A 13,443-nucleotide genomic window follows, 5' to 3' on the forward strand; every position below is an offset into this window, starting at 1 on the left:
AATTAATGCATTATGTCAAACCTTTAACCTGCGGGAAATAATCAACAGTTTAAACCACAGACTTGGCAACCCTGATTATGACAAACATTTATTTAAAGGGGAAATATCATGAAAATTGGACTTTCTCCGTGTGTCAGTGCTATAATCCGGTGCTTCTACAAACCATTCTATGGATCTTATTATAATATTACCGGCCCTTAATCTGCACGTTTACACACACCAGCCGACATTTGGTTCCACAAGCGACAACAGAGACCAGTTCTAACGCAATGGCAGAAGATCCAGCAAAGCCTGAAACTGTTCTGTGGTTGAGCACAGACGAGCACTGAACACTATTGACCAGAACATGTCACCGCTGTCTTATAAACACCTCAGGAACTGTGGACACTTGTGGAGAAGTTAAACATGATGATGAGATGATCAATGTAACTCCACAACCACTACAGAAATGTCTCCACTAACATTCAGAAACTCTTCCTGAGTCTCTCCGTAAGGCTGCACTCGCTACTGGTTATTCTGGGATTCTGGATGAGTGAGATTGGCCTGTTCTGTTATTGCCGGAGTTTCTGAAACTCGTATAAAGACTCCGCCCTCTTCTGAATGGAGGCGGAGCTAAAGTTCATTTGCATTTAAAGGGACACACACAAAAATGGCATGTTTTTGCTCACACCCATAGACTGTAAAAAAAATATGGACGACGCCCCTTCGCTCTCTTCCATTGGTGAGAACTGAAGCCGCCAGTGTCCCGATATGGCGCTGACATCTTGGGGCTTGAGTCTGCGCAGTAGCGATCTCGGGACCAGACCTGCGCAGTCGTGAGCAGGAAGTAAAGCCATGAAATCAAGGACCCGCCCTCACTCTCGTGTGAAATAATGAATTATAGAAATTTAGATATTAAATTTAAAGCTCCAATCTCCTCAGTCCTCCGAAGATCCCGAAAAAAAGTCTGTTGATGCGTCAGTGACTACTTCACTCAGAGAACCTGTCAATCACAGCTGTCAATCATGACGTCACACCACCGCATCAAATAACGAACTAAAAACAAACTTATTTTAAAAACAAACCCTTGAATTTACATCAGCGTGATAAAAACTACAGTAAATGACAGAAACCACCTTCGGAAAAAAGATATTTGAAGTGTAATTAAATTGTTTGGTTGGTCTCAAGTCCCGCTGAATAACACGGGGAGGCGGGGCTTATGACCTATACTAGGACCAGCCACTGGGGGGCGATCGAGATGCTTTGGCTTCACTTTTCAGGGCTTGTGCGGCACGCTTGCTCACACCCAAAAAGGGGCAAATTTGACAAGCTATAATAAATTATATGGTATTTTGAGCCGAGATTTCACACACACATTCTGAGGACACCAGAGATTTATATTACATCTTACAAAAGGGGCATAATATGTCACCTTTAAGATATTTATGTTGTCAGTGCAGAGCAAGAGGCAGTTTTGGTGTTTAAAGTTCATGGATTGTGTGTGTCTGTTGCGTGCAGAGCGTCACACACACACACACACACACACCGTCTTACCTTTGATCTCACACACACCTGAGACACAAGAGCCACAGGCTTTCAGAGGTTTAGTCTGATTCTGTCTTAAGCCGTGAGCGGTTCAGGCGGTGCCATATGGCGAGAGACGGCGTGTGAGAACGCACTCAGTGTCACTGCTCCATACTCCTGATTTCAGGAGAAAATGAGAAGGGCAAAAACAGCCAAACCAGAGCAAGGATAGTGGACTCTGCTGATGGAATAGTTCCAGTCGAGGAGGAAGCGTTGATGGTTGAAGTATGGGAATAGGCAGTTCCTTTGCTCCCCGATCAGATCAGGTCTTTACTATAAGGTACGTGCGGTCAGTCGCTGTTATTACCGTGGTTTAACTTGTGTTCAGAGCATTTCCAAACGTCACAACTGAGAAACGATGAAGGACAGGATTGTCTCACAGTAAAGTCTAGTGTGTAATCAGCTTGGTTAAACTATGTCTTGATGAGATGTGTTCAGTGCTAGGATTTCCTCTAATTCTGTGTTTTACATCTCTGTGTTTGGCAGATGATCTTACAGTGCACTGACTGATGTGTGTTCACTGTGCTCTACAAGAACTAGCGCTATCATTCGCTCAGCCAAATGCATATTTCAATAAGCTATATTATATCAAATCTAAGAAGAAATGGATCTGTAATGTTAGGATAGGTAATAATAAACATCAGAACACTACATTTTAATTCTAATGTATACATGTGAAAATTTATTAGTTAATCGACAACCACAGAACAGCTATTGTAATTACAGATACAAAGTCGAAAATGATACATTTTCTATTATTTTCTTTGTAAAATGAAAACGAATGTATTCATCCTTGGATATAAGATACAATAACTTACAAAAACATCGGCAATATGCATTTCAATGCACAGGTGAAACCTTTATGGGCACGTATGAAACGCATGTGCCCCACACTGGCCAATACTGTCATTCTGACCGTCACGGGAAGAGGATATGAAAATATAATAAACTGTGAGAAAACAAACTGATTTAGTAACCAATATTTGTTTCAGTGAGCAAATGAAAAATGTTATGCATACGGTCAGTGTGACTGTTGTGGCCATTCAAGGTAGAAATACTCAAAACTCTTGTGTGTCTTGTACTTTTAATGAAATAACAATGATAGAATAAAATATAGACACATTTAGGAAAAGTCAGGGTCCTTTAGTTACATGGGTTTTATTTCAACAAACTTATTACATTGCAAAATTTTAAAACAGTCAAAATGACTGCCTTGGTTGTTCTAGTGTTAAATACATATTTCTAAAAGATAAAAGTTTTTTCCTCTAAGTAATTTTCCAGTCCATTGAATTTGAATGGATTTACTATTTCATTGTTTAATTATGATGTTCGTTATTTAAAAAAAAATAAAAATAAAAAAACAACATATATATATATTGTATTAGCATCAGTCTTGATACAAAACTCTGTGAAGCACTGATGAAACAAATGGAGAGTTCTGCTGGGTGGACTAAAGGAACATCTGCTATGTTTCCATCCAAAGCTGTGAATTTAACTTGGGTGCAAAATTGGAATATAACATAAAACATTTGTGAATAAAGCAGCGTTTCCCTCCCATGTGTTCAGGAGAACAAAACTGAGATAACTGAATAAAGAGTTTAATGGCATCGACTCTGATCACAGTGTGCATGTGACGAACACGGATGACGTCGACGTGCAGATTTATAAACAGCGCTACATAATACAGTGTGTTTTTGGGATGCTGAAGAAACTACGTTCATGATGTCAACATTGCGCAACATGAAAATAATGCAACAAAAATAATGCAATAATGCAACATGAAAATAATGCAACATGAAAATAATGCAACAAAAATAATGCAAATAATGCAACAAAAATAAAGCAATAATGAAAATAATGCAAATGCAACATGAAAATAATGTAATGAAAATAATGCAATAATGGAATTGCAATAAAGAAAATAGTGCAATAATTAAAATAATGCAACATGAAAATAATGCAATCATAAAAATAATGCAATTATGAAAATGTCATGTAAGCGGCAGGGAAGAGGTTTGTCATGTAAACATATTACTAAAAATAAATAAAAATCTGTCATCATTTACTCATATTGTTCCAAACCTGTATACGTTTCTTTTGCTAAATACAAAAGAATATATTTTAATAACAAAAAAAAACATGGTAGACAATGTGGGGCATCAGCTGTTGGCTTACACACATTCTCCAGAACACCTATAGTCATTGGGAAAGGTCCCGATGTTCCTCTGGATGGTAACCTTCTCTTCTTCTCTGCTCCTCAGAGTGAGCTTGACGCCGAGGCAGAACCTGTCCAGGATCATCCTGAAGGGAATCTTCCAGGGCGTGAAGGTGGTCCGGGGACCCGACTGGGACTGGGGGAACCAAGACGGTGAGACTCCTCTGATCATTACACTGGTGAACGCGATCAGGCTGAGAGGGATGTTCTGGGTTTAATAAGGTTCTGGCAGCTTATTGAAACGCATAACCAGGATTTCATATGAAGGAAGCCCTTTGACTGTCTTTATGAACTTTATAACTTTATAGTTTTGGCTAAATGCATTTTAAAGGTGCATTGTGTGATATTTAGGAGGATCTGTTGACAGAAATGCAATATCATAAACATAACTGTGTTTTCAGTGGTGTATAAAGACCTTACATAATGAACCGTTGTGTGTTTATTAGCTTAGAATGAGGCGTTTCTCTCTACACACACCGCGGTCCGCTTACATCCACATGTTTCTACGGTGGCCCTGAGCGGACAAACACGTTTCATCACTCTGTTGTTCTTCGTGTAAAGAAGCTTCAGCTAAAGTCAGCGAATAAAACACTGACACAATGATGAACAAATCACAATAATATTCACAATAACATTGTTTTACTGAATAATTAAGTAAACCTTATTTCTTAATTTATCTTTGTAATGAAACTGGCTACCATTGTTTAACTGGCTACTCTCTGCTGTCTCAGACGACGACATCACTTCCTGTCGGCCACCGTAACTTCTGTTGTGTGCAGTTCACAATCTCACCACTAGATGCTGCTAAACTTACACACTGCACCTTTAAATAATAGAGATTCGATTGAATAACCGTGATTAGTGAATAACTGCGACAGGCCGATCACTGAATAAACGAATGAAGGTCTGGGATTCAGAAAGGAAGTGCTTTTCTTCTTCACTGGTTCCACATGAGCTGTGAAAGGTGAAGAGTTTACGGCTGATGAAATGAGCTCATGTTGTGTTCTCATCATTGTGTAAGTGAAGATCTGTGATCTGTGTTTTCACTGCACTGATGAATGAGTCAAAATGTCTGAGTGCCGTTGATGGACACTAGAAGTGCTAGACTGAAGATCTGTGGCGTTATCCTGTGTTTCGCGTGTCATGGCTGTGTTCGTGTTGGTTAGTTAGTGATGTTATTATTAGACGAAGCTCCAGCTCATGTTCAACCCCAAAATCAACAGAGAAAGAAAGAAGAAATCGTTTTCCATGTAGAAAATAAAGCCTGTTCTTGGCATGAAGAAAACGAGGCCTACTTTTAGGACCAAGAAGATTCTTTTTTTTATTATTTACAAACAAGTGAATATATAAAAAAAAAAAATGTGATTGTAGTATTAATAGAGCATTTTTAAATGAGGAGGAAACAAATGAAAATACCAAAATACAACATTTTCTTTGTGCAAAATATGATTTATTATTTCCTCTTGTGATTTTGGGGTAAATCTTGAGGTTTTGTGAGATTGACATGTATTTGGCATAGATTTTCGCATAGGCTGTGTTTTGTGGTATCCTTGTTGTTTAAGCATCCTTTCATTGTGAAAAGTCAAATATTGGCTTTGCTCAGGCTAAGTATTGATATGAATTCTCATAACTCTTAATTAACTCCAGTTACATAAGAAAAAATTATTCTGTTAGCGGAAACAAGCTTCCATATTATAAATACACAACCACTGTAGATCGGCCCAAAAAAAATATGACTAGATATTGCATATAATACCACAGGAATCCTGCATATTGTTAAATATCTGAGATATTTTCCAGGTGTATTTTCTGACTTTACTGTGACATTTCTCCGACATTCAGACACGACACACACACATGTTCATTTTTAAATGTGTTGTTCTTACTTCTCCCGATCCTGGTCTGAGACTCCTGCCCTGTCCCGCTTGTGTGTGTGTGTGTGCGTGTGTGCGTGTGTATGCGCGTGTATGTGTATGTGTGTCTGTGCGTGTGTGTTTGTGTGCGTGTGTGAGCAGGAGGCGAGGGGAAGGTTGGGAAGGTTGTGGATATTCGTGGTTGGGATCAGGAATCGGGTCGCAGTGTGGCGAGTGTCACATGGTCTAACGGGACCACGAACGTCTACCGAATGGGTCACAAGGGGAAGGTGGATCTGAAGTACGTGTCGGATGTTCAGGGAGGATTCTACTACAAGGAACACCTGCCCAAATTAGGTAACGTTCATTTACGTATTTATTCACATGTATTTACATCTAAATTACAGTGTCAGACACTCCGATGAATCCATGAACTATTCAGAACCGATGAGTCTTCTTATGCTCCATATGTGTGAGAGAGGGACATTTAGGATTCGATATTACAGAAAATAGTGTTTTATCAATATTATATATTATATATACGGAGTTTGCACATGACATGCGGACTATAAGTATCATGGCCACATATTAAGAATTTGTTCCCACGATTTATTAATTCGTTCCCTTGTTTCAGTGAGTCGTGGCCACATTGAACTGATTACTGTGGGAAATGTGTGTATGTGTGTGTGCAGGCGAGCACGCGGAGCTGCAGAGACAGGACAGCGCGGACACACACTCGTTCCAGCAGGGTGATAAGGTCAAGTGTCTCCTCGAGGTGGATATCCTGCGTCAGATGCAGGAGGGACACGGAGGCTGGAACCCCAAGATGGGAGAGGTGAAAACCACACGTTTAATACTTATAAGTGCACTTTATTTCAAAGAATTATTATTATTCTTTTTTTTTGTAATTGAAGTTATAAGTTATGAATAACTTTTTTTTTAATTAACTAACTTTTGTCAAATTTGAAATTACTTTCTTTTCTGTTGATGTCACCAAGACCTTGCAAGTAAGTGGGGAACAATAACAGTGACCAGTGATATCATAGCAGACATTTCACAGTTCAGTTCAACCTTGAAGAGCAAAACCAAGCCCTGCTTTATTTCATTCAATATCATTTCAGAAATACCTCAAATTATGAACGTTAAACATGTTGAGTGTAAATGGCCTGAATGTTTTAGTGCTGGGTAATAACATGCATCTCTTCTAAAGTCTATGCCTTTACTTGTAGCTGGACTTTAAACTGGACACAAGCATCTCAGTAGTTGTGATGTACTGTATTGTCTCAGTCTACATCACATTCACACTGGTGTTTTTGGACAAACATGTGAATATAAAAATAATAATAATAGATTTATATGATTATTATTATCCCCAAGACAGTGATATATTACTATTGTAATACTATGGAATATTAGTTAGCATTTTATTTTACGGTGTCAGTTGAACATCTTACATGTACTTACTACAGTAATAACAGTAAATTATGCATAATTACACAAGCAACAACACTAAAACAAACCCATACATTTAGTAGGTACATGTTGTGAATTGATATTACGCAGTACTTTTCTTTAATTTACACTGTAACAACGTCACCTTAATATAAAGTGTAACCGAATATTTCATTGTAAGTCTATTATTTTTTGTAGTAAAACCGGTAGCACTTTATTTTACAGTATCTTTGTTACACGTTACATGTAGTTATTATAGTAATTACTATAAATTGTGCATAGTTACATGCAATTAACCCTTAACCAAACCCTATAGGGAGAACATGTAGTTAATTATTATTTGCTTTAATTGTATAATTATACTGTACTTTTTGGACATTTCTAAATGTAAAATGTAAGTAAAATGTAGTTAAAGGGGTCATGACATCGTTTTTTTTTTATTTGAATATGTTCCTTGATGTTCACTTATAATGGTAATAAAAAATTTTGCACAAAAAACAAACAAACAAACAAATATAAATGCGGAAAAATAATTATTTTCGTCCTACATCGTAAGCGTCTGAAAGTGTCTGAAATTGTGTGTTTTTAAGGCGTGGCTCCCTTAAGGCTGTTATGATTGGCTAACGTCACTACACAGGAAACCGTATCAAAGCCCACTCGCTATTGAAGACATCCATATAAAACCATCATTCATAGACAAAGCATTATGAAATCCTTTACTCAGGGTGTGTGCTGCAGCTGCTGTCAGATCAATACAGGTTTACACCGTCCGTCTGTCAAACGCTCCGAACAAACATATAATCCTCCGACGTGACGCCATTCAAATAAACCATCCACTTGTTTCTAGGGATGCACAAATCCACTTTTCCCAGGACTAGGCCGATACCGATACTTACATTTTTGTTACTTGCTGATACCAATACCTGTTTTTTCATTGCATTTGTAATTTTTACATTTATTAGGTGAAGAAACCAAAAGAATATAAAATAATAATTTGTTTAATTTGTTTAGCAAATGTGTGTGTATATATAGATAGGGTTAGGGTGTTTCACAATTCTCTTTTCCAAATTCAAAAACTACTAGTCTAATTAATGTACATTTAAAACATTATAAAAGACAAGTAAACATTCAGAACTAAAATAAGAACAAATAATCCAATTACAAATAGCACAGACAAATTCAGCATAAGATAATAATGAAATAAACAGTGAATTCATGTTTTTCAGGTACAGAATTTGAATAAACCAATCAAATGTAAAAAATAACACTGCATATAATCTTCACTGTATAAAACATATATAATGACTTTTGTCAATTCTGTCAAGAGCAGTGAGTGCTTTCTTGCAAACGCGACCGGCGTTGAGTAATATGGGTCAGAGATGTGTGTTCGGTTGCTCAAACGCTCAAGTTTTACTCCGTTCTCCAACTGTTCGTTGGTTAAGAATGAAATGGCTGGAGTTTATTCACCTCTACTATTGAATCCAGCGTATCATCAGCGCTCGGATTCGCTTCCATGATGCTGTCAGTCTGGAGGAAAACTAAACGCTATTGGCTATTTGGAATTTCAAATTTCCTATTGGAAATTACGTCAACGCATCAAACAAAGCTGCGCCTTCCAAGGACCTTCAGTGGGGCTTTAAGATATTACCAGCTATGTTTAATCGGATACTGACCAAGACCGGCGTTTTTAACTTAATTTTGTGTGAATTTGTCAATGCAAGCGTGAAAGAGAATCCAGTATTCAAGCCATAGACTCGGTTTTCTGGGAGTGCGCTTCGGATGTTTGCGCACAGTAAACTGCTTGTCTTGTTATAATATAGGTTACCACTCATACATAAATCAAGTAACGGTTCAAGTTTTTACTCGCGTATAGGATCAACTAAACGCTAGATTCTCAAAAGTATGTGAAGTTCGTTGCAGTACGTTGTAGGGCTCCATTGTTGCAGTAAACGTTCTTGTATTAATTATTTATCAGATGCACAGATGGTCTGTTATTGTAGGGACCTAAACGTTACATTTTCACGCCCCTAAATGTGATGCAGAACAAAAAGAACTGTGATTGGTTGCATTTCATGTCAATCAAACCTCCTCTTGGGCGGTCCTTGGCCAAGAAATCTGCGATCGAGTCTAGACCTTCTGCCGTCAGTCTGAAGCTCTGGCTATGCGAGACTACCCAATATCCAGTCGTTTTTGGAGCTTGATTTAATAAATGCTTTGTTTATAATTATGTTTAAGCTCTGAAACTTGCAGGATTTTTTAATGGTATAAAGACCTCTTAGGGCCTGTTTACACCTGGTCACTTCATGCATTCTTACTGATCGGATAGCTATCTGACTACCTGCTCACATAAATGTGTTTTCGCTAAACGGATATAAATCCGATCTTCAATTCCCGCGCTATATGCAGATTTAATGGAGTTCACGTCACCGAAAGCAACCGATATGAGCTGCATTTTATTGATCATCAGCTAATTTCAAAATCAAAGACCACAATAGGAGACAGCGGCAACATCACTGCTAAGATCATTTCGTTTCTTTACTTTTAATGAAGATGATTGTGTGTTGAGCATCTGCAACTTATTTTCACTTTTATTTGCGATTGTTTGCGCGTTGGCTTGATGAATAGATCGCTCAGCTGCTGTGATGCAGTAGCGCCGTCATATCTGGCTATAACATGACAAATGGCCTATAACACGCTCTCACACGTTTATTTTTAAGCATTGTTGGGAGGAGTAAAATTTAAATGGTTACTTGGGTTCAACAACCAGATGCATTTACACTTGTCCAGTTTCGTCTGGAATGCGGCCCAGACCACGTCCTGATTAAATCCGTCTCGATCGGAGGGCATTTACACCTGGTCTCTTCACCATCGGATAGCCATCCAATCACAGAACAAGTATGAAGTGGCCAGATGTAAACAGCCCCTTAGATGTGAAAAGTTTGATTTCTCATGTCATGACCCCTTTAAGACCATACATGTTGTACTTAAAATTGTTGTATTGGATATCTGTTGTGTTTGTGTTGGCAGTACATCTCCAGAATTGGGTCTGTGCACAGAATAACGGACAGAGGAGACGTGCGAGTCCAGTATAGTAACAACATCCGCTGGACGTTCCACCCCGGAGCTCTGACCAAGGCAAGAAGATCCCACAAATAGCCAGACGTACTCAGAGGAAAAGCCATGTCTGTTGTCCTCACCTGTGAAGTGTTTGTTCCAGGCAGACTGCTGTGTATATTTAGCTACGCTCAAGCTCATACGGTGACTGTCTGTTTCACAAAGCCTGCTTATTCCAAGAAGCAAGCCATAAATAGACAGCTGTGCCTATTTCTCTCTGCTAATGGCGGATGAATGATGCCAGATTGTGGCGATTAGCTAAAGCCTCAGACGACTTTGACTAATTGGTATTTCAGGAAGTGTGTGTTGCTATAACAGAGTCTCTGTGTCTCTGTGCAGGTCAATACGTTTGCCGTGGGCGAGCTGGTGAAGGTTCTGGATGACATTGACAGTGTGAAGAGACTTCAGGTTGGCCATGGCGAGTGGACAGACAGCATGGCTCCTGTAGGTTCCTCATCAACAGACACGTTTTGGGAGTGAAATCACATTTATTTGAGGGAACGAATCCACTAACCTTTAAAGTAAAGCAGCACAATACATGTAGCACAGTTCACATGAACAGTACATGTATCAATATAATAATAAAAAAATAGATATACAGAATAGAATAGTAAGTGTTAGTATAAATGGGTCTAGTGTTGATGGAAAATATGCATCTTCAGCAGTTTCTTGAAGATGGGTAGAGACTCATTCGTCATTCCTCTAGTCCAGGTGAAGGTCTGTGAAAGTGATTTGTGCCTCTTTAGGCCACAAGACGCCGTTCACTTGCAGAACACAAGCTTCTGGAGACACATGGATCTGGAGTAATGAGTTTAGGTATAGGGGAGCAGAGCCAATGGTTGTTCTGTAGGCAAACATCAGCGCCTTGAATTTGATTCGAGCTGTGATAGGCAACCAGTGCAATTTTGTGAGGAGAGATGTGACGCTCTCTTCGGCTCGATAAACTCTCTTGCTGCAGCATCTGGATCAGTTGCAGAGGTTTGACTGATGCTGGAAGGAGAGAGCATTACAATAGTCCAGTCTCGATAGAACAAAAGTTTGGACAAGGAGTTGTGTAGCTCCGATAGGAAGGACCTGATCCTCATGATGTTGTATAAGGCGAATCTGCAGGACCGGGCAATTCTAGCAATGTGGTCTGTGAAGTTCAACTGATCATCAATCACAACTCAAAGGTTCCTGGCTGTCCTGGATGGAGTTATGGATGATAATCCCAGCTGAATGGAGAAATTGTGATGAAGTGTTGGATTGGCTGAGACCACGAGCAGTTCTGACTTTGCAAGGTTGAGTTGAAGGTGATGGTCCTTCATCCAGCAAGAAATGTCTGTCAGGCTGAGATGCAAGCAGCTCCCGTCGGATCTTCTGACTGGAATGAGAGGAAGAGTTGTGTATCATCAGCATAGTAGTAGGAAAAAACATGTTTCTGAATGACAGATCCTACTGATGACATGTAGATGGAGAAGAGAAGCGGCCCCAGCACTGAACCCTGAGGCACTCCAGTAGCTAGATGATAACAGTGATGGGACAAACCATGTTTCTGAATGACCGATCCTAGTGATGACATGTAGATGGAGAAGAGAAGGAGTCCCAGCACTGAGCCCTGAGGAACTCCAGTAGCTTAGATGATAGCAGTGATGGGATAAACCATGTTTCTGAATGACAGATCCTAGTGATGACATGTAGATGGAGAAGAGAAGGAGTCCCAGCACTGAGCCCTGAGGCACTCCAGTAGCTAGATGATAGCAGTGATGGGAAAAAACATGTTTCTGAATGATAGATCCTACTGATGACATGTAGATGGAGAAGAGAAGCGGCCCCATCACTGAGCCCTGAGGCACTCCAGTAGCTAGATGATAACAGTGATGGGACAAACCATGTTTCTGAATGACAGATCCTAGTGATGACATGTAGATGGAGAAGAGAAGGAGTCCCAGCACTGAGCCCTGAGGCACTCCAGTAGCTAGATGATAGCAGTGATGGGATAAACCATGTTTCTGAATGACAGATCCTAGTGATGACATGTAGATGGAGAAGAGAAGGAGTCCCAGCACTGAGCCCTGAGGCACTCCAGTAGCTAGATGATAACAGTGATAGGATAAACCATGTTTCTGAATGACAGATCCCAGTGATGACATGTAGATGGAGAAGAGAAGCGGCCCCAGCACTGAGCCCTGAGGCACTCTAGTAGCTAGATGATAACACTGATGGGAAAAAACATGTTTCTGAATGACAGATCCTAGTGATGAGATGTAGATGGAGAAGAGAAGCGGTCCCATCACTGAGCCCTGAGGCACTCCAGTAGCTAGATGATAGCAGTGATAGGAAAAAACATGTTTCTGAATGACAGATCCTACTGATGACATGTATATGGAGAAGAGAAGCGGTCCCAGCACTGCCCTGAGGCACTCCAGTAGCTAGATGATAGCAGTGATAGGATAAACCATGTTTCTGAATGACAGATCCCAGTGATGACATGTAGATGGAGAAGAGAAGCGGTCCCAGCACTGAGCCCTGAGGCACTACAGTAGCTAGATGATAACAGTGATGGGAAAAAACATGTTTCCGAATGATAGATCCTAGTGATGACATGTAGATGGAGAAGAGAAGCGGTCCCAGCACTGAGCCCTGAGGCACTACAGTAGCTAGATGATAGCAGTGATAGGATAAACCATGTTTCTGAATGACAGATCCCAGTGATGACATGTAGATGGAGAAGAGAAGTGGTCCCAGCACTGAGCCCTGAGGCACTACAGTAGCTAGATGATAGCAGTGATAGGATAAACCATGTTTCTGAATGACAGATCCCAGTGATGACATGTAGATGGAGAAGAGAAGCGGTCCCAGCACTGAGCCCTGAGGCACTCCAGTAGCTAGAAGATAACAGTGATGGGAAAAAACATGTTTCCGAATGATAGATCCTAGTGATGACATGTAGATGGAGAAGAGAAGCGGTACCAGCACTGAGCCCTGAGGCACTCCAGTACACTGTTGTCTGGTCCTCTATTTGACTCTTCATTTGTGTGTTTATTCTCAGGGCGTTGGGTCAGGTTGGAAAGGTTTTGAAGGTGTATGCCGACGGGGACCTGCGTGTGGCGTTTGGAGGTCAGACGTGGACCTTTAACCCGGCATGTCTCTCTGCACAGCCTGGTGAGGTCGACGCCAATCTGATGACGGCTGAGAACACCAGCGAATCAGGAAGTAAGAATTCACAGGAAGTGCCGCTCCTCACTCTCCTCATCATTGTCATAT

The 13,443-nt window shown here is 40.2% G+C and overlaps 1 protein-coding gene across 1 annotated transcript in view; it reads left to right on the plus strand.

Annotated features, from left to right (window-relative positions):
• mib2 (MIB E3 ubiquitin protein ligase 2) overlaps positions 1-13,443 on the plus strand; it is a 75,755-nt gene that overhangs the window by 33,530 nt on the left and 28,782 nt on the right. The window contains 6 exon segments of the mRNA XM_082187439.1: positions 3,825-3,931; positions 5,794-5,988; positions 6,324-6,466; positions 10,111-10,218; positions 10,537-10,641; positions 13,230-13,392. Coding sequence (XP_082043565.1) covers positions 3,825-3,931; positions 5,794-5,988; positions 6,324-6,466; positions 10,111-10,218; positions 10,537-10,641; positions 13,230-13,392 — 821 coding nt within the window.

Source organism: Leuciscus leuciscus, assembly GCF_965113295.1.
Source record: "Leuciscus leuciscus genome assembly, chromosome: 13".
NCBI classification, from domain to species: domain Eukaryota; kingdom Metazoa; phylum Chordata; class Actinopteri; order Cypriniformes; family Leuciscidae; genus Leuciscus; species Leuciscus leuciscus.